We start from the raw sequence: 20,578 nt of genomic DNA on the forward strand, positions 1-20,578 counted from the left end.
GAAAAACGAATATAAGACAAATTTTAGAGGGTTAAATACCCGGAATTACCAAAACCGAAAGAAGCGTATACTTGGAAGCGGATGCTACAAATGGGAATTCCCAACTTCAAAGGCGGACACAAAGATGTCCAAAAAAAAAGAAGCATAGTCGATGGACGATTTTGGGTTTTCTTCAAGAACTTGTTATTCTTAATAACAGAAGACAAGTAAATACAATAAAGAAATATATAGAAGGTATTGATTGTTATGGCATTCTACGATTGAAATTTATATATGTAAATTCGGTTGCGTCAATTTCACTCCTTTATAATGAGGTAACGAGCGATATATGCGGATGCACGTGAGGATGAAAGGAAATAATATGTAACTCGAATTAAGTTATTCATCCATATCCGTACATCTCCAAGTTGGAAAGTCATATAAAAATAGCATTCTTGAATGAACTCCGATTTGGAAGCACACATAACGAGTAGAGAAGAGTGTATAATGAAGAGAAAGAGAGAGAGAAGTCCTTGGTTTGCACGACTTTGCATAAAAATTTCGGGTCTAAATGTTAATGGAAACATTGTTGCATTGTTTTAATGAACGAAGACGCGACTTTGCAAATGCAATTTTAATGCAATCAAATGCAGCAAATACATCATCAAAATCACAAGGTAATAAAAATGTGCCAACTTGATTACATCACGCACTTTCAATTGATTTTAATTAATAACCTATAAACTTAAAAAAATATTACATTTCCATTTGTGAAATAGTTTAAATGCTTCGACGACTTTCAAAGACATTTTAGGGACGGAAGTCCTTTATATTAATCTTCTCATAAACGAATTAATTCATTAAACTAGAATCTGTAGAATAAAGTATGCAAAAAGCGATGGAATCAGTCTTTAAATTCATTATTTATCTATTTCATACTTTTTTTTCATCTCTATTAGCGCGCACAAATAAAATAAAGAGAAAAGTATTAATTATATTATAGTGTATAATGACGAGAGACGTTCTTGGTTTGCATGAAAATTTCGGGTATTAAATGTTAATGGAAACACACCTGCATCGTTTTAATGAACGAAGAAGCGACTTTGCAAATGCAATTTTAATGCAATCAAATGCAGCAAACACATCATCAAAATTACAAGGTAATAAAAATATGCTAACTTGATTACATCACGCAGTTTGAAATTGATTTTGAATTGATTTTAATTAATAACCTATAAACTTACAAATGTTTATTACATTTCCATTTTAAAATTTAATGGTTTGTGAAATAGTTTAAATGCTTCGACGACTTTCAAAGACATTTTAAGGACGGAAGTCCTTTGAATAAATCTTCTCGTAAACGAATTAATTCATTAAATTGAATATGTATAATAAAGTATACGTAAAGCGATGGAAATAGTCTTTTAATTTATTATTTAACTAATTAATTCTTTTTTTTTCAATTTTCGCGTACAAATTTAAAAAGAAAGAAAAAATAAACGGGTTAAAGGAAATAGTACATGTGATGATTGCTTAAATCAAAAGGATTTCATAATATAAATCTCATTGTCAGATCAAAGTCCTTGAATTGGTCATCTAGAGAAGAAAAAAAAAGTATATTATGGCATAGTAAACTAATAAATAATGATTGAAACGAGATTCCTGATTTCGAAAAGATTTTTTTTATATAATGAAATTTAATTATTATATTATCCTTTTTTTATTCTATCAATTATTTATATTTCGTAGTTAAGAAAATCATTTTTTAAAAACAGATGTTGAGTTGGCAAGAAAGTAATTTCGGTTTTTAATATGAAATAAAACGGAGGCAATCGCAAGCCCGACAACCGAAATCGCGGCTGGCTAAAAATCCCGACGTTCGAAATCCCGACTATGTCAAAATCCCGACTATATCGAAATCCAGACAGTGTCTTTTATTATTATAAATTTCTACAATAACATTTTTATGGTAGTCGGGATTTTGATATAGTCGGGATTTTGATTGTCGGGATTATGGTAGTCGGAATTTTGACATAGTCGGGACTTTAATACAGTCGGGATTTCGAACGTCGGGATTTCAATTGACGGTCTTTCGGTTGTCGGGCTTGCGATATAGACCCGAAATAAAACTATTTTTTTGTAAACAAAGATGAACTTTAATAAAGTACATATTTTCCATTTTGTCTGATGACCCTTTGTCATATTTCTGGCTTATAGAACTACTGGTCCTTATCAGCAAAAAAACTGAACCAAATGCATTTGGAGGTCATCGTAATTAGTGAAATTCGGTAAACTTCTAAAAAAAATGGTAATCTAATGATGAAAAGTGTGTCCAATTTTTAATTACAAATGATGATTCGTTTAAAAAAAGTCAAGATTTCATTGCGTTTGAGATGGATATTGCAAATATTGATTCGTTGTGTTAATGTCAAATGACAATCATAAGACTAATAACAATATTGGCAGTATTGTTTTGTTAAAACCGAAATTACTTTCTTGCCAATAAAGTGGAACCTCGCTTAACGAACACCTCGAATAACGAGCATTTCGCTTAACGAGCAAAATTAATTATAAGAAAAATGATTCGCATAACGAGTGACGATGAGAAGAGAAGTCCCGGATTGTGCGCTTTCTACATCATTTTTAAAATACATATTATGTGTATTTTTGAATATGTTTCACTACTATACTAGTAAAAATCCGGAAATTTTGGAACGGATTAAATTCGTTAAGCGAGGTTGCATTGTATAATAAAAAATATTGGTAACGATTTACCAATTACTGATTTAAAAAGAGACATCAATGTCACAAAATGTTTGGTAAAATATCATTTGAGCAAGAAAAAATGTACTCAAATATATTCAAAAAAACATTTAAAATTTATTTCTATAAAGAAAACGTAATATCCTCTAAGGAAATTCCAAATTATTAGCTTCAATAAAATAATCACTTTCATTTAATTCGTGATTTAAATGTTAATGTTGTTAATAAAAATGTGTAAACTCAGTGATTTGTATAATTAATTATAAATTCAAATAGTCTGATAAAAATGACATAACAGAAGACATTGAAACTATTGAATTTCTTAAACAATTTCAAATTGATTGACTGCCTTCAATTAAACAACAATGTGTATTTGGGCATGACAGCTCACAAAGAAAAAGTGAAAACGTCGAAACATTTAAAATAATAATTCATGTTTCTTCACTGATTTTAACAGCTGTCAATTAGGCATGTTAAACGATGTATCTATTGAAATATACCTTTAAGCTACACGATAAAACAAACATTCCAATTAGTAAATATTGTTCGAGATTTTTTTCACAAAAAAAAAATCGCCTCCGTTTCATAATATTACATAAAATTTTTATGTTATCTTGATTGATCTTAATGGAGGATAGCTTTAATTGCTGATTAATCATTTTCAATTGGATAATATTTCTATATAGGTCAAATTATAAGTAAAATTTAGTAACAAGTGAATTTCCTAATCATTTTAAATTGATAATCTATTTTAACAAAATTGAAGAAAATTAAATCCTAAATTAATTATAAATATTGTTATTAATCATAATTGTATAATTTAACAATTATATTAAAATTAATTTACTTACAAACTATAATTATGACACGTAATTGAGAAATATCAATAAAAAAATGAATAAATTTGTAGTGAAAAGGGTGTTTCGTGTGTTCCTTTTTTTAATTAAAGAAATGTCATCCTTGGAACGCCTTAAAGCTATGTTAAAATTTCCATTTCGTATGTATATATACATTTTTTAATTTGGGTTTCTAGGCCAGACAATTTTTATATGTCCGATTAAAATCATATAAAAAATGTTCAACAATTGTAGTTGTACAATCCAACATATCATAGTAAATTTTAACACTTTTAGACTTCATTGGGATACAAATAAATGTTTTGAATTAAATTTAACAGTTTGTTGTTTCAATATAAATATTATAACTTTTTAGTATCAGCGATAAACTCGTGAAGAGAAAAGCTTTAATAATGTTTATAATTTTATAAGTTACTAAAACTGTGATTATTCAATGTTATTTCTAGTTTAAATATATGTAAGAAATAACAATATTTGTTCTAATATCAACGATAATTGTGTAAATAAAGAATTTCTAATTTTAGTAACATTTTGACATTCTTGTTATGTATATTTGGCATAAATAATTTAAATATTTTTAGTAAGTTATTCAATTATTTATCTCAAATTTGTTATTTTTTATTTAAAAAAATATGTAAGAAATCAGAAAAGTTCTTAACTAAATTGCATGGACAATGCTGTATGTATATTTCAGACAATTGTATGAAATTACTCAAGTCTAAGATTTATCGTAGTTTAATTAAACATGCGATAGTTTAATGTCGTTTCAATGTAAAGAAATAGATAAAAAACAAACAATCAATAATTCTCCGAATACGGAGTTGCATCACACATCTTGATCGTCCTTAAATGTGTGTCGTTCTTGAAACGCACGCACTTCGAAGCTGGAAAAAGAGTTGTACAGAGCACAAAACAAAAAAAAAACAAAGAACGAGAAACAAGCGTATAAAAATAATGGTAGTATTTAATCGTTCGCTCTATTCTCGCAAGGAGAGCATTCTTGTGGCCGGAATATAACTGTTTTTCTATTATTGATCGGCGAATTGCATTGGAGCCGCTGATGGTGGTGAATAGGTCACGGTTCGGACGCTACGTGCATCATTAATACTATGTTATGCCATGAATCTAGTTCTTCAACTGCGCGTAATCAAAATACGAAATATCATTGTAACAAGAAGGATTGTTGTCCTCCGTACGAGCGACGAACAATAATATTTACCAGGAGGCATTTCTTCGGTGCGTACTTTCCTTTCGGTCACATTGAAATTCTAGTCCTGCCTTGACGTATCTATCGCTGCTGCTTCGTGCATTTATTTTATTTATTTTTTGCAACATTCTTCAGATCTCAACTTATTCTTTCTGCACTTTTTTTTTTTTTTGTCTTACATACAAATCACTTAGGTTTTTACGTGCTCAATACGTGGACGTGCATATTGCCTTAGTTTATTTACAGTTCAACGTACTCAAATCATTCAATAACAAACAGCATTTAGTGAATTGCAAGCAATAATGTAGAAGAAAATAAGTTCATGAATATTATAATTATATGATAATTAATACATTGTTAAAAGATTTCCAATAATCATATCAATCATATCATATATTAATTTGAAAAATATTAACTTACTTGAATTAAATACAACTATTTAACTTTTTTCATTTATTATTAATCTTATTTTATTTCCATGAAAACGTTAAATATATTTGATAGCTTTGAATAAAATTGCAATGTTTTCTAACAATATTTAAGACTTAGTCTCAAGACTTTTAAATTTAAGAATGACAAAAATAAATAATTTATGGTTTACCCTAAAATTAAAACCCCTAAAGTGTACTTGGTTCTATTTTTCTTATAAGAATCTTAAATTTTCGCTTCCTTCTCCGAAATCGTCTTGTTCCTTAATTCTACAAAGTCTTGCACGTGTCCGTGTCGAAATTAATAACAATAATCGAATCGGTTTAGCGAAATTAAACGCTTCGGCAAAACGCACGTCCTAATTACACGACGAATATTTTGCAGCATTCTTTATATTCCAAGTTAATCAATTGTAGTTTTTCATTAATTATTAAATTGCTGTTTCATGTTAATTATATTTCATTTACCATAAGAAAGTGTACTTGGATCTATTCTCATCTACATATTAAAATTTGGTTTCGTTTTGCATAACGAATGATGATGAGAAGAGAAGGCGCGCGCTATATCATTTTTAAAACTTGTATACACATATTAAGTGTATATTTGAATATGATTTTGGAACGAATTAAACTCGTTAAGCGAGGTTCCACTGTATATATTCATTTGCAGACGACAACAATTACAACATTCTCAAATTAATCATTTGGAATTTCGTTACATATTTATGATTTTAGCTTACATTTATAATACATAGAAATTATTTATAGTTCAACGTATTCAAATCTATAAACAACATTCAATAAATTCCAACAATCAAACAATAATTTAAGCAGCTATTAAAGTTGAAATTAATTACATTTGTATGACTATTATAAAATATTAAATAAATCAATGGCTAAGCAATGTTTTCTATAAACATAATTTATAGTTGAAATAAAGGGTTTGTTGGTTTGTAAATTTTACTAATAATTAACATCCATTTAATGTTTATCACCCAAATCATTTCTATATGTTTTTAATTGTTTTGATTTGTTTCTATATTTATAGAATTCTGTTTTTATTTTTTCATTTACAAAATATTAAGTGAATTAAATTGTGCTATAAAAGTGTAAACATTTAATTTTATTTAATTAATTCTTAAATCTAAAGATTTGTAATTTTTATAAAATAAAATGTACTTTTTCGGTACTTCAGAATATTTTCAAGAATTCGTTAAATAATTTGTAAATAAAAAAAGTAATGATCAACATAAAAATGAAATTAAACATTAACAAATTGTCAAGTTTTTAAGTAGATACATGACGTAGTTATTTATAGAATTACGATATTTATCTTGCACGGAGACAAATAAATGGAATGGTTAATATTAGTGTTCAGTTCCGAGTAGGCTCTATCGCAATTTTATAAATAAACCTTTCACCGTACGAGATTATTTTGGAGAACTTCCGTTAAAGTAATAAACAAAATGAGTAATCTACGCAATTTGATAATATTTCCACTTTTTCTATATTCTAGTCAAATAAAATAGGAATAATTTCTGAACTGTTGATCGTTTTGATGACAAGTATAGGTGTCACTCAAGATCACGCAGTGACATTTTACTTAAATGTCAATGGAATGAACCATCTATTGTTTCAATTCGGTGCGTAGGTGTCACAAATTAGTAAATGACATTCATTTCAAAAGTGACTCCTTCTCTTCCGTCGACTTTCATTGTTATTGACCAAAACGTGTAATTAGGACGTGCGTTTTGCCGAAGCGTTTAATTTCGCTAAACCGATTCGATTATTGTTATTAATTTCGACACGGACACGTGCAAGACTTTGTGGAATTAAGGAACAAGACGATTTCGGAGAAGGAAGCGAAAATTTAAGATGCTGAAGGCGTGTAGAGCACGAGTGAAAAAAAAATAATGGTTACCCATTAATAGTCCTTCCGATTTCCTCGGAACGGCGCATTTATTAAACGAAATCGTCTCAAAGTGCACACACCGCAAAAGCGATTTCAATAATCGTAAAATTTTATCCGGTGCTAAATATCCCCATCCACAGCCAAAAAAAAGTCTGTAATAATAATGTAATGTAAGCACGGCTGAAACGTAAACGAAGAGCGGAAAACGCGAATTGCACAACGGATATCGAAGCAAACTGGTTTTTAAATTTGCATGATTTTTTTACAACTTCAATTCACTTAATTGGCAAATGAGAGACCCGTGCACTTGGCACATATATAAATGTATATGTGTATATTTATAAATATATTTCTTTTTGTGTAATTTCGCAATAAATAATGTTCAATTATTGTTGTTTTAATGAATGGCCTTTCGAGAGACACGGAGCACTCTTAATTGCAGATTATTCACGCTGATAACGTCGGCTTGGACCAATTCCATCGCAGCTGTCCGAAATGTAATACTTACAATTGATATTAACAATTACTCGGTCATGGTTTGATCGAAAACTCAATTTTGTGCTGCCGCCCAATCAGTTTGTGTAATTATTATAATGAATATGTTTAAATGTATTGGCGATATTACGCGTTTGGAATAATTGCGGTGCGAAGGACATTTCGGGTCAATATCCTGATGAAGAAATAATGGAACTCAGCTTCATAATTATCCTTTTACAATTATCCTTATTTTAAATTAGCGACTCGTCGAGCGGTTATTTTTGTAATAACTGAACATGAATGAAACGTAATACATCATCATGACAGTTACGTAACTACTGCATAGAAAAAGTTTGCAATGCAGAAGTGTCCAAGATTGTAAAGGGCCATGGCTTAAGCACTTACTGAATTAATATAGTTACATTTCCGCGATACTCCAGGTAGAAAATCAATGTTCTAACGTTTAAGATTCACTGCAATGCATGTTTTTGTTACCATATAAGGCGATTTTGAAAACAATTGCCTAATTATTATTACTCTCTTATTGAGAGTGCGAAATATACCCAAATAAGGATTGTATAAGAGATGACGACACAGGTATGCGACGTTTTAGATTTTTCAAATAATCACCTTTTTTTTATTGCTTTTTTTATCGAACGCTCAATTTTTATGTCGCATTTATTAAAATTTAAATGTTCTAAATAAATATCCAATTTTAATAATCGTTAAATACAATAAATTATATATAATTACAATTAAGTACTTAACACGTTAAGAACGACGCAAATCGGTTTGCCTGCTGCGAAAAAAAGTATTTCGTGAACGTTTATGAACTGAGTGAAACGTCAAATATCTTACGTCAATTACAAACTTTAAACGCTTAAACTTTTCTCATGTTTACTATTTTCTAATTCTTATAAAATATTTCTTTAAATATATACTAGACGATATATAAGTGAATTATTTGGCAAATTTCGTTTAATATTCAGGATATGAAATTTTTAAGTGAATATATGAAATGATTTATATTTATTTCTCTCAATAAATTTTAAAGGAAACGCCCTAATTTTCGTGCCCATTTGTCGATTGGTTTAGATTTGGATACAAAAAATATCCGTTAAAAAAAATTAGTGACGAGCCACCAATTGTCTGCGTGTTGACTCGAACGATAGAAGCAATAAAAACGTGAAGAACAAAAAACGATCCTTTCTTTAGTGTTTTGGCAATATGATTCGCAGCTGCAACTAAATTTTTATGACTCTCTTATCTAGTGTTCGAAACTCCCTCTTTTCGTGGCCCAATAAGTATTGTAAACACATTCAAATCAGCTATGATTCGTCCTGTCTCAGACACAAAATGGCGTCTATTTATCGACGAAAAAATATTTAAATTAATCACTGCATAGATGCTCGTCTTTTTTTTATCCATGTAAGATGATTTTTTGGTAATTGCCCTAATTTTTTAATGCTTTATTATCAATTATGCAGGTGTGCAAAACTCACCAATGTTTGTGCCCAAACAAGAATTGTTATAACATTTAAGTACAATGATTCATCGTTTCGTAAATCCGGCATTTTCGCCTATTTTTTATTGCTCTCTTAACGTTTATTGCAAAAGTGCAAAACGCACTAATTTTCGTGCCTAAACAAGAATTATCTGCGGATCTCCGCAGATGCGCTGATTTATCGTGCGTTTTTGCATATTTTTTTATTGCTTTCCTATTGATTATATATATGTACTAGACGCGCTCATTTTCGTGACCATATAAGGTTTTGATCGCTAATTCATAGTAACGTTACCAGGGGTTTCCAACGTGGGATATGTAGATTAATCTCAGGGGAGGCGCAAAAAATTTAGAACTATAATTTTCATAAAATTACAAGATTATTTTTTTAAATGGGGGCGTATTAACATAAAGTTTGGAAACTACGGACTTAATTGGTGTCTAGGGCTTATGATAATCTTAATGCGGCTCTATCAGGTATTTGTATTAAACAGTGTTAGTGGACAAGTAAAATGACAAGATAAGTGAATACATCAAGAAAATACAAAAAAAAATGTAACATTCAAATAAGTGATTAAAATGTAAGTTTACTACTGGTAAAGAAATAAAATATTTTATTTAAAAGTAATTTAGAAATAAATCGCTGTTTTTATGACACCTTTTTATGATATACATTAACTATAATTAGGAAATATCTGCTATAAAAAAACATCATCAATATATTTTCTTAGATAAATTAATGGTTAGTTTACATTATTTAATGAAAACCTCTAAAAATAGTTAGTAATATAAAAAAAACCTTGATTTTAAATGTAACAATTTAAATAAGAAATTTCATTTTAATTATTTACTTTAAAAAAAAAGTTATCTTAAAAATTAATATATTTATTTGTAAAAATAATAAAATGAATGTTCTTCACACAGAAATAACTTTGATACAGTTGAATATATGAAATTTATCTTAATTGATTCTATTTTCCGTTGGGAATCAAAATTTAATTGACTTGTGAGCGCTAATTAACATAGACGTATAGATGTTTCCCACTGGAATTGCTTGAAGAGCTGAGATTTCCGCAGCTTCTATAATGCCAAACTAGGCAATACCAGGCGGAAAGTCTATTTATAGAAACGTAAACTGTAGCAAAACGATAACATAACTACTGAATTAATCCTGTAATTACAGGAAATACGAAATTAGCCAATTAAGTGATTATTGATTTAAAATGGTAGATTTAGATAGTTGCAAAAATGTAGCACAACTACTAATAATAATTTAATTGACACATATAAAATAATTGTTAGATTTCAATTTAAAAATAAACATCTGTTAAAGGTTCTTTATCAAATCTATTTAATATATTCAAAAATAATTAATACATTGAAGCCTACATAACTTTTGAGTGAAACCTATAATTAATATAAATAAAATATTAATTAATTAATTAATGATTTTCTATACAAATGAATTAAATGTTTCATTTGTATGAAATAATTTGAATGAAATTAATGTTTATATTAAACTGAAAAAATACATAATTAATTAAAATTCGTCAAAAAATAAGTACTTAATGTGATTAAAAAAATTAACGAAAAATCATAATTAATTAATTAAAATGCAACAAATAAACTAAATATAATATAAAAGCATTAATTTCAATTTAAATAAAATACTAAAAAAACTTTTGAAATATACTGGACGTCATTATTAATTATAGTTGATATTCTTCAACTAAAAAAAATTGAGACACCTAGAGAAAAAATCTGAATTCCTCTAAACAAGATTAATAAAGGTATAAGAATATTCCAAATTAATAAAAAAAAAATTGATGTTAAATCTAGGAGTAAATGAAAGGATTGTGAAGGATTCAATCATTTATTGAAATCGTGCAATCATGAACATTGAAAGGTAATTTATAAATTTAATGAACTGTGGATGTATATAATAAATTATTATTATTAATAAAATATGCTGAAAAGACCTACAGTCAATAGGCAATGGCAATGATTCATGTTGTTCTTATTTTATATAATTATTTATTTAATAATATAATTGTTGAAATAAATATTGTTATTATAAATCTGAAATGAAGATACAAAATTGTGAAATGTTGCTGAAATGCAGGACGGCGTTAAAGGAAGTTATAAATGTATATGTAGGGTCATTGGTGCAGCAAGGACGACTGCATCAATCGGCCAAAGATATACAAGCTTCCTTGAAAACAAAAATATTTTCAGTGATGATTTAGCGAAGAAAAAATAAATAAACGAATAATATGAGTGATTAATCGTTCTCTCAGTTTTATGAGTGTGTGAGTGTTTGTAGAATGTGTAGAAATCCTCAGTCGAGGTCTCGGTTCGGTTTTGCTCTTAAAAAAAAAATCGCAACAGCGACCGAGACAAGGTCGTCCTGGTCGACGCAGGATCAAATCCCCGTGTTTCCTATCAATCGGTCAAAATCGAAACAGATAAAAATCTCGACCGACAAGAGAGGAAAGGTAACAAGAGGAGTGAAACAACTGAATATTAAATTATTTAAAATATATATTAACGTATCTTACAATATATTTTTGCTCCTTTTTCTCTGCACTCTTTTCGCTCCACCTTTTTTGCACTTATTAATTACAACGACAGCCGACTTCCATCGTACGTTGGGTGTACGAAAAAGAAACAGGTTTGCCAAGTCGGTGTAATTCGCAAATGCGACTGCACCGGTGTCAGTAAACGGACGAAGGCCGAGGCCTTGCCCTACATCCAAACTTACTTCAATTTCAATTTATACGCACACACAACAAAAAATATATATATATGTAAAAGAAACGGACGAAATAAATAAACCCTTGCATCCAATTAACGCCTCTTATCGCGAATATAGAACACTTTGTTTAAAAAAAAAAACCCAAAATTGTAACCTTCTTCGCCAAAAAACGGATAATAAATAAATGACCATTTTCGGTAAAACACTGCATCGATGATGATGGATGTCGACCTTTACATTTAGTTGCCGCACGACAAAATCGATTGTCATAACAACTCAGGCAATGCGTGCGGATTGGGAACGCAGACAGCTTCGAGATTTATCTTTAATTATAACCATTTCGGACCATAATTTATAATAAACGCAGCAAGGAGAACCGGCCCAGATGGACGGACTGTGGTCTCCATATCATGAAGCAACAGAACGAAAAAAAGAAACAAACAAACAATAACTCTTCCATCCATTGCAGCCGTTTCCCTTTTTCGTTCGAAAGGAATTGAGGATGATCGTCGCCGCATTCGGATGATTCAACTTTTGGTTTTTAAATTTTCCTCTGCGCGCGCGAAATAAATCAAACGAGAGAGGCTATTTTTAGAATCGCATCGGAATTTCTCATCACCGAAATGAAACGACCATAAATAACGAAACCAGTTTGCGTCTTGCGAAAAACGACCATCAGGAGGATGGATATTGGTGGTTATCGGCGTACCGAGATGAAGAAGAAGTAAAATAAGAAGGTGGAAGCAGGATTTGCGTGTAGCGAGAAAGGAGGAAAGTCGTCTGCAATGTTGAATTATCGCAAATATGCAAATGGCTATCGACCTCAGGTGAAGCTATTTGCAAGTTTACATTAATTGCTTGCAGACAGGTAGTTAAAGACAAATATCTAATCATCTTAAGGTCGTTCATCGAAGGTAATATCTCAAATGCGAAGTATTTATTTATTGCCCATTTTTACCCTTCACCACTGACATAATGGATACTAAGGCAAGAAGGTAAATCATTTGTAAGGTGTAAAAATTCTTCATGACTTTTTTCAATTTCGAGCAGTAAAATCGAAAGTAATATGCATAACTTATAAATAGACGTGTAAACTACAGAAGAAAACAAAACAACAGCAACAATATTTAACTTATGATTTTGCATTTAAACAACATTTAATATGATAATGCAAAATATTATGAATAAAAATAACTAAAACCATCAACATAATTATTTTTTGCATATTTATAGTAGTAAAGAAAAAGAAATATAAAAATAAACCTATTTTGATTAAAGTAAAATATGTTATTGCTATATATTAATATAATTTTACTAATTTGGAATATTTTTTGTAATTAATGACAAATATCAACAACATCTTACATTTTTTGAATATCATAGAAAGCTATGACAGCAAATGTTCTTGATATAATATAGATTGTTTATGAATAGTGAGTATACAAGTATAAGTAAATAAGAATATCTATTTCATAGTGGGAAACAAACATTTTGAAAAAAAAAATGAAACTACGAAAAAGTTTATAGAACTTGATACTTTCTGCTTTTTTTCTGTGCAAACACATAACTAGATTATAGCTTATTAAGTACGAACATAAATCAATTTTCTAAATATCAATTTCAATTAAACAGTAACTCTTTTTTTTTTTTCAAAAAACATTTAAAAAATCACATATAATAAATTATTATTCTCTACTTACTTCCCTAATAACTTAAGAGCATAATTTAGTTTATTTATAAATAAATACAAACTATATTCAGCAATAGTACGGTTTTCGATCAATCCTGATTCTCTATAGTCCAATTTGAAAAATAAATACCAAGATTAATATATTTGTTGTAGCTATAAATTGAAATGTATTTTTATTCAGTTCAAGTATTTAATAAAGAAAAAATGAATATTCTAATTTTCTTATTGATTTCTAAAAAAAAAACTTAGGGATAGAGGAAGTATTCAAAAGATGAATATTCCAAACTTATTAAAGACTTTTATAAAAAAAACTGATTTACATAAGGACGGAGGAAGATAGACTCAATGTTATATATTGCGTCATTACAATATGATAAAGTTTTATCACTGTGCAAGAAAATTTGAATGATCAACAAACATTCTCTTTATATTTAATTAAGTATAACATCTGGTGCAACGATGTATTTTGACCTTAATTCATTATAAATCGTCTTGTCAATTATCTTAAGTCAATAGTTATACGGATGCAAGAAGCTATGACAACAAAACAATCAATCAAAGGAAAGTTGACCAATAACAATGGAAAATTTCGTTATGTCATCGAAAAAAATATAAACGAACGAGTAACAAACATGGAGCATTTTCGACTAATTAAAATAAAAACAACATTCGTGACATTTTCTTTCTTCTGCAGGAATCCTGCAAAGCAATTATAAATTACCGCTTCGAAAATCAAATCGAAATGTCCAAGTTCAAGAGCAATTCGATATTACGAATGAACAAGAGAATCTTGTTTACAAAGCGAGGAAACAAATCGAAAAATAAAAAAACGAACATACATTTCGTTCGTTATTATGCATCCGAGCACGAAGCAGACTTACGTAATCCGGACGAGTGGAATATTTTAACACATACACACAAAAAAAACAGATTAACAATTGCTTCAACAATTAAATATATTGTTATTAACTCTTTGATAAACGTGTGTGTATTATATAAGAAATAAATTTATCGCCTGTCATTATTAAGTCACACACACAAAAAAATGTTGATTTCTGATATCGTTACGTAAATAGAATTGATACGGAAGTAAACATTGAACCGAGACCCGAAGGATGTTTGAGTTCAGGTCGCTTTGAGTGTGGATTAGGAATTGATTTGTCTGAGAAGATTTGAATCGTTTATACTTGACATGAATTTAATCTTATTTTCTCTAATGTGACAGCTGCGACCTTGACTGTCCTTTTGTGTCAAAGCATCAAAGCACGTGCGATGAAGATATTCGTGTGCGTGAAAAAGAGAGAGAGAAAGACTAATGTCCAGTATCGCAATATCTTTGGTTTTCTAACGTCATTGGATGTCCCAAAAATAGTATCGAATCGTTTTAGCGTTTATATTGCATGAATTATGCATGCAACAATAAGCAATTAATTAGGAGAGCATTTGAAATCCACGTGCGACGATGAAGAAACATAAAATAGCTTCGAAAATTTGGATGAGACGCGACGAAGAAATGTGTGAATTCTTGCAATCGGAACGCTTATAAAGTGATAGAAAAACAATCGAAGCAATGACCTGCTTCATTGCAAAAGCACCAACGCCTTAACTTGAAGTTATTACATGTTGTTTTGTTAAATTATGTTACGTTTCTAGAAGAATGATGTTGAAATAACCGTGATCTGGAATCGGTTAAGTCCTTTACACCACGATCAGCGAAATATTGACATTATGTGACACCGGATCGAGGCAAGAGTGTAGCGATGACGACGTTCGTAATTATCCACGTTTATCAAGAGCACAGGATCGACGTCGCCTCGCACTTCATGCAAAACTGAAGGTCCAATGACACACAAATCATGCAGTATAATGATCTATGATCTAGATTTTGCAAAAAAGACATAAATATTAATACGATTATGTCAAATGTCACAACAGCTTTCACGATTCTAGAAAAAATGATTTGATTAATGTAATACATAAAATCAATATCATTGATGAAACAATATTTTTTCAACAATTATATTTATAACTGAATTAATATAATACTTTCTAAATTAACTAATTGGTTAATTAGTACAAAAACCTCCTAACAATTACAGAATTATTAACATTAATATCCCATTGACTATATCAAAAATAAATTATTTTAAATAAGAAAGTTTGAAAACAAATTTTTATGGATAAACGCATTTTAAATTACTATTATTTAAAACTCAATAACAAAACTTTAAAAATTGAGGACATTACACTAAATCACAATATTCTGAAAGACAAACCAGTGACATAATATCAACAACTGCGATAAATTTCAAAGTCAACTACGCGCAAAATATGAGAAAATAATAAATACAGAATAATTTCCCCATTAAACGTTTTAACTAATTGTTGTTTTATCTAATTTAAGCAACATACTGAAAACGTTAATTGAATGCCAAGATTCAAAATAATTCGTAATCCTTTCCGGACACAAAACTACTTCAACTAATTTTAAACTCAGAATGAAAACAAAAATATTCCACCATTAAAACGAGTACCACTTTAAGACGCATACTATTAATATTTTCGCAAAATAACAAGAACATGTGGTTACTATAAAAGTAAATATGGCGTGTTGAAATATATGAAAAACAAATCCATTTCGATTTTATATATTTGCAAAGAATGAAAGTGCGATATCTTATTAAAGCAACATCCTGAAAACGTGGATCGATTGCCAAGATCTAAAATTATTTGTAATATTTTTCGGAAGTTTACAAATTTTAATAAAAAAAAAATCTATAATTAAAACAAGGACTAATTTAAGACACATGTTATTAAAACTTTCGCTAAATTCTAAGAACATCTGGAAACATGATTCAAAAAATGAATATCCTTTGAGGAAAAATAAATTAATTTAAATATAAATGAAATAATAATAATAACGTGAAGATGATTAGAATTATAGTTACCTAATTATAGCAAGGAATAAAGTAAAGAATAATAAAATATTCATGATGATTGTTCAAACATAATTCGCATATTGCCAAATGAGAATGTCCAGTAAAAGCAAGTAATAAAGGCGCATTTCTACGGTGTTTACACAACTGTCGGCGTTGTAATAATCACTTTCCTTCCGTTATGAAATTAAAGTGCTTTAAAAACCTTGATAATTTTTTAATGCGTAAAGCGTAAAGTGAATGAAATTTCTTTCTGCTTTAACCGCAAACGAGAAAAAAGTTTGCAATGATTAATCGCATTTCAGGTGATTACCATTTATGTCTCTTACAATGGAAACAAAGCTGAATTCTTTGTATGCGCATTCACAGCTTGCAAGGTAAATGCACGCAGGTGAGTGAATCACGAATTCACACCACATCTCTAGATTCGTACGTCTGTCTATCCTTTCTGATCATTCCGTCAGACGTTTTTACACAACAAAAGCAGCAATTTTCTGCTGCTGTTGCAATCGCACGTTTCGCAATGGCGAATGCAAAAAAAAAGGACAGAATTGGTTCGGCGTAATTTCTGAGCGTTCACGCATAAATAACCATTTCTCCCGAAATCGGACCATAAATATGGCTGCGACGTTAGGTCCAGAGACGTTTGCACAACGTTCGCTTCGTTATATAATATACGAGCAGAAATCGACGACAATAGCAACAATGCAAGGCGTTTTGAACACGTCCACCGATGTGCAAGGATGATGGAAAAGGCGAGTTTCAATTGTCGATCGAATGCGTGTCGCTCGGCACGTGCGACCATTCAAATGAAACAGAAGCAAAACATTTTGATGGCAATGATTTCAATTGCGCTAATTGCCTTTTATGCTCCGATTGCATACGCAGCACATGCCATTGTGGAAATCGTTCGGAAAATTCGAATCCAAATGCGCACACAGAGTGGGATTTGGTGGAGCGTAATCTTTTAAATTTTCAAATCTACTTACTGCCAGTGCAGGCCATCTCTGAGCAAGCCTTTGAACGAGAGACGCGTTCCCAGCGAGTTCGATCGGTGCGTCCGCCCTTCGCCGCCAGAGTGCGCAGACATCCTTTCAAACTGCTAATTAATTAATTAACTGCCTACAAAGGGAATGGGGATTTGTTCCTAAACGAACTTCCAAAGCAAAACAAACGTAACTAAAATCTGCAAAAATAAAACAAACGAAAAAGAAAAAATAAATTTTAAATAAATAATAACATTTGGTAAAGATCAAAACAAAAAATAAAGGAAAATCGGGATAAAATTGGAAAAGAATAATCAAAATCTTTATGAAACACAAAATGTAAATAAGTTTTGTTTAAAACAAGAAATGTTTCGCACTCACCTCGATTATTTTAATGCTGATCATTCAGTTTACTTTTTATGCAATTATTAAACGCATTACATTATAATGTATGCAAATTACATTTGACACGCAAAGTAACTTTTTTAGTCTTAAGTTTGACAGTGCACGAGATACCACCATTTATGCAATAACAATAAAAAAAACTAAATATAGTGACATCATTTATATAAGTTGGTATACATATTAACACGTTTATATATTTTTTTAAAATAAAGAACTATATTTAATCTCATAGAAACATAGCAATTTCATTTGAAAAAATAAAAAATGATTATTGACTTATTTTGGATGTTTCTTTCTAATATTTTCATTTAAACATACCAAAATTCATCCACAATTACCAACTAAATATTTTTCCATTACCTTGGTAACTTGTTTAAATTTAGTGTATATTTTTCAGTATTACAACTTAATTCATATTGGAGCCAAATTGATAATTTAATTTTCAATTAATGCAAAACTAATCCACGTCAACCTTTAATTTGTGATTAAAATTATAACATTATAACTTGTATACTGCTGAAAGTCTTGATTAAAAATAGAATCAAACAATTTTATTTCATACAATATAACATGTAGACTTGATATCTTGGAAATAATTGATGTCAATCAATATAAAATTATTTGTATTGGCGAATTGTCTAGACCACTTCCAACGTGGCAAAATCGATCTCTCTTTTTTGTGTCAATCCTTCGGCGAATACAATGGGAAAGTACGTTTTCATTCTTCTATGGCAAAGAAAGCCATCAAGTTAATATTACAACTGTCTAATTTATAAGACAGAAAATCGAATATCTTTGAGAGCGTCTCATAAAGAGCATTGTAGGCGAATACACTCAAGTAATATTGATTTTTATGTATTGAAATCTGAATAAAGTAATAATCAAATAAATTACTATTATTAATACTAAAACTAATATTATAATATTTGACGGTTTTCTATTGCTATTGCTTCACTGAATTGATAAATATGAAAATTCGAGAAAATAGAACGAATTAAACATTTAGATACAGATGTTCACATTTGGAGAGGTGTTCATATTAAATGAATTCGTGGACATTTGGTCCAATTTTATTTAATAAACCATAATTTAAGAAAAACTATCAAGTTAAATATTTATCATGTATTCCAAATAAGTATAGTTGGATCTCTCACATCTACCAACATCAAACAAAAAATAGTATATTTGCATATGACGCAACTCAACTGTCATTTAATTATTGGTGGCAACAAAAATAGTTTAAATAATGTACATATACCAATGTTATGACAACATGATGTAACTTATATTAAAATGTGCTTAAAGTATAAGGTGATATTATAAGTCTTTTGGAGTTCGAAACGCTTTCAATCATTGTTTAATCACATAAAATGTAATTTTCATTTGAAGGAAGCCTTAAAGTGAAGATTATTGAAAAAAGATATAAAAGAAATCAATTGAATCAAAATTTAATATAGATAAAAGCACTTGAATTAAGTTTAATTGGATTATAAATAACTTCTCGGTAATGTTACATTAACGACGAGAAGATCTGTAGTGTGCGTGTAATTACTTTTGTTCGAAAATGACGACATTCACGTAATAAACTTCTTCCATTAGCGGAAGTAAGGATACGCCTGGCGCTACTAAACTTCGGTAGGTTTAAATGCAAAAAAAAGAAGAAGCATATGCAGAACTGGGGCTTCAAGGAACGTCCCGGAGGTGACATCAGCTAAACTTGCTCTAAAACCCCAACAGGGATTACACATTAAGAATGTAGAAGACATTTCCTGAAATACGGTATTAAAATTCATAAGATTTCAATTTCGCTCCGCTTCCACGATATTACACTGAATATTTAATATAATGCATTATTAATTCGAACGTATTTTACATTCATTAATTTCAATTGATTAAACTTTTAAAACTACGCCGTATGCAACCCAACAAACGTCGATCCAATTAAAAGTTGCGAATTTTGAAAGTAAATTGGATCAAGCTACACGACGACAACAAAAATAAATAAATATATCACACAACTTGGCAATTTCCGTTCGAGCGTTCTCCATTTTATTTATTTTTTTTACACCGGAAAATGCAAATTTGCATAATTACTTTGATCGCCTACGCGCGAACCGAGAGAGGGCGACTCGGAATTACGCAATTCAAGGTGGGGTGAGAAAATGCAATTTATCTCCAGGCAATTTACCTGAATTAGCCCGGCGCCGAAACCGAACTCGATGGATTAAGGTCGTTGAGAAGGGGGCTGCACGAGGAAAAACACCGGTTCGAGGGTTATGCAATTGGAAAATGCAGATGCGAAGAGTGGATAGAAACGAAATGGCGTGCTGTTTTATCCAGTCTCCTGGGATTGGATGTTCTCTCTCCTATTTTTTTTTGTAGCGTTGCTAGGTTTCATCAGCACCAGCTGTCCTAGTTATCTGCACGTGCATGTGATTGGGTTATGGTCCTGTGTTCTTTTTTTTTATTGGTCGATTACAATTCGATGGCTTCTTTCTAATTATAGTTTGCATGATTACGATGGGACTATTTGATGTGTCATTTAATACTTTAAACATTGTACAATACTTTTTATATAAAAGATTTTAGATCGTTTCGTTTACGCAATATTTTAAAAGTAGAATAGAAGGAAATTGGAATGCTTGGTAAAGCAAAAATAGGGATAATGATGCATCAGCG

General features: G+C 29.9%; 1 protein-coding gene across 2 annotated transcripts in view; it reads right to left on the reverse strand.

Annotated features, from left to right (window-relative positions):
* LOC108567137 (TLD domain-containing protein 2) overlaps nt 1–20,578 on the reverse strand; it is a 76,197-nt gene that overhangs the window by 49,717 nt on the left and 5,902 nt on the right. The window contains exon 2 of one of the 2 annotated variants that reach the window (XM_017927424.1): nt 17,498–17,694. The exons of the other annotated variant lie outside the window; for it this stretch is intronic. Coding sequence (XP_017782913.1) covers nt 17,498–17,598 — 101 coding nt within the window. The 5' untranslated portion in view covers nt 17,599–17,694. The remainder of the gene's footprint in view (nt 1–17,497; nt 17,695–20,578) is intronic. 2 annotated transcript variants of the gene reach the window in all.

This window comes from Nicrophorus vespilloides, unplaced genomic scaffold, assembly GCF_001412225.1.
Source record: "Nicrophorus vespilloides isolate i.1.1-1 unplaced genomic scaffold, Nicve_v1.0, whole genome shotgun sequence".
NCBI classification, from domain to species: Eukaryota; Metazoa; Arthropoda; class Insecta; order Coleoptera; family Silphidae; genus Nicrophorus; species Nicrophorus vespilloides.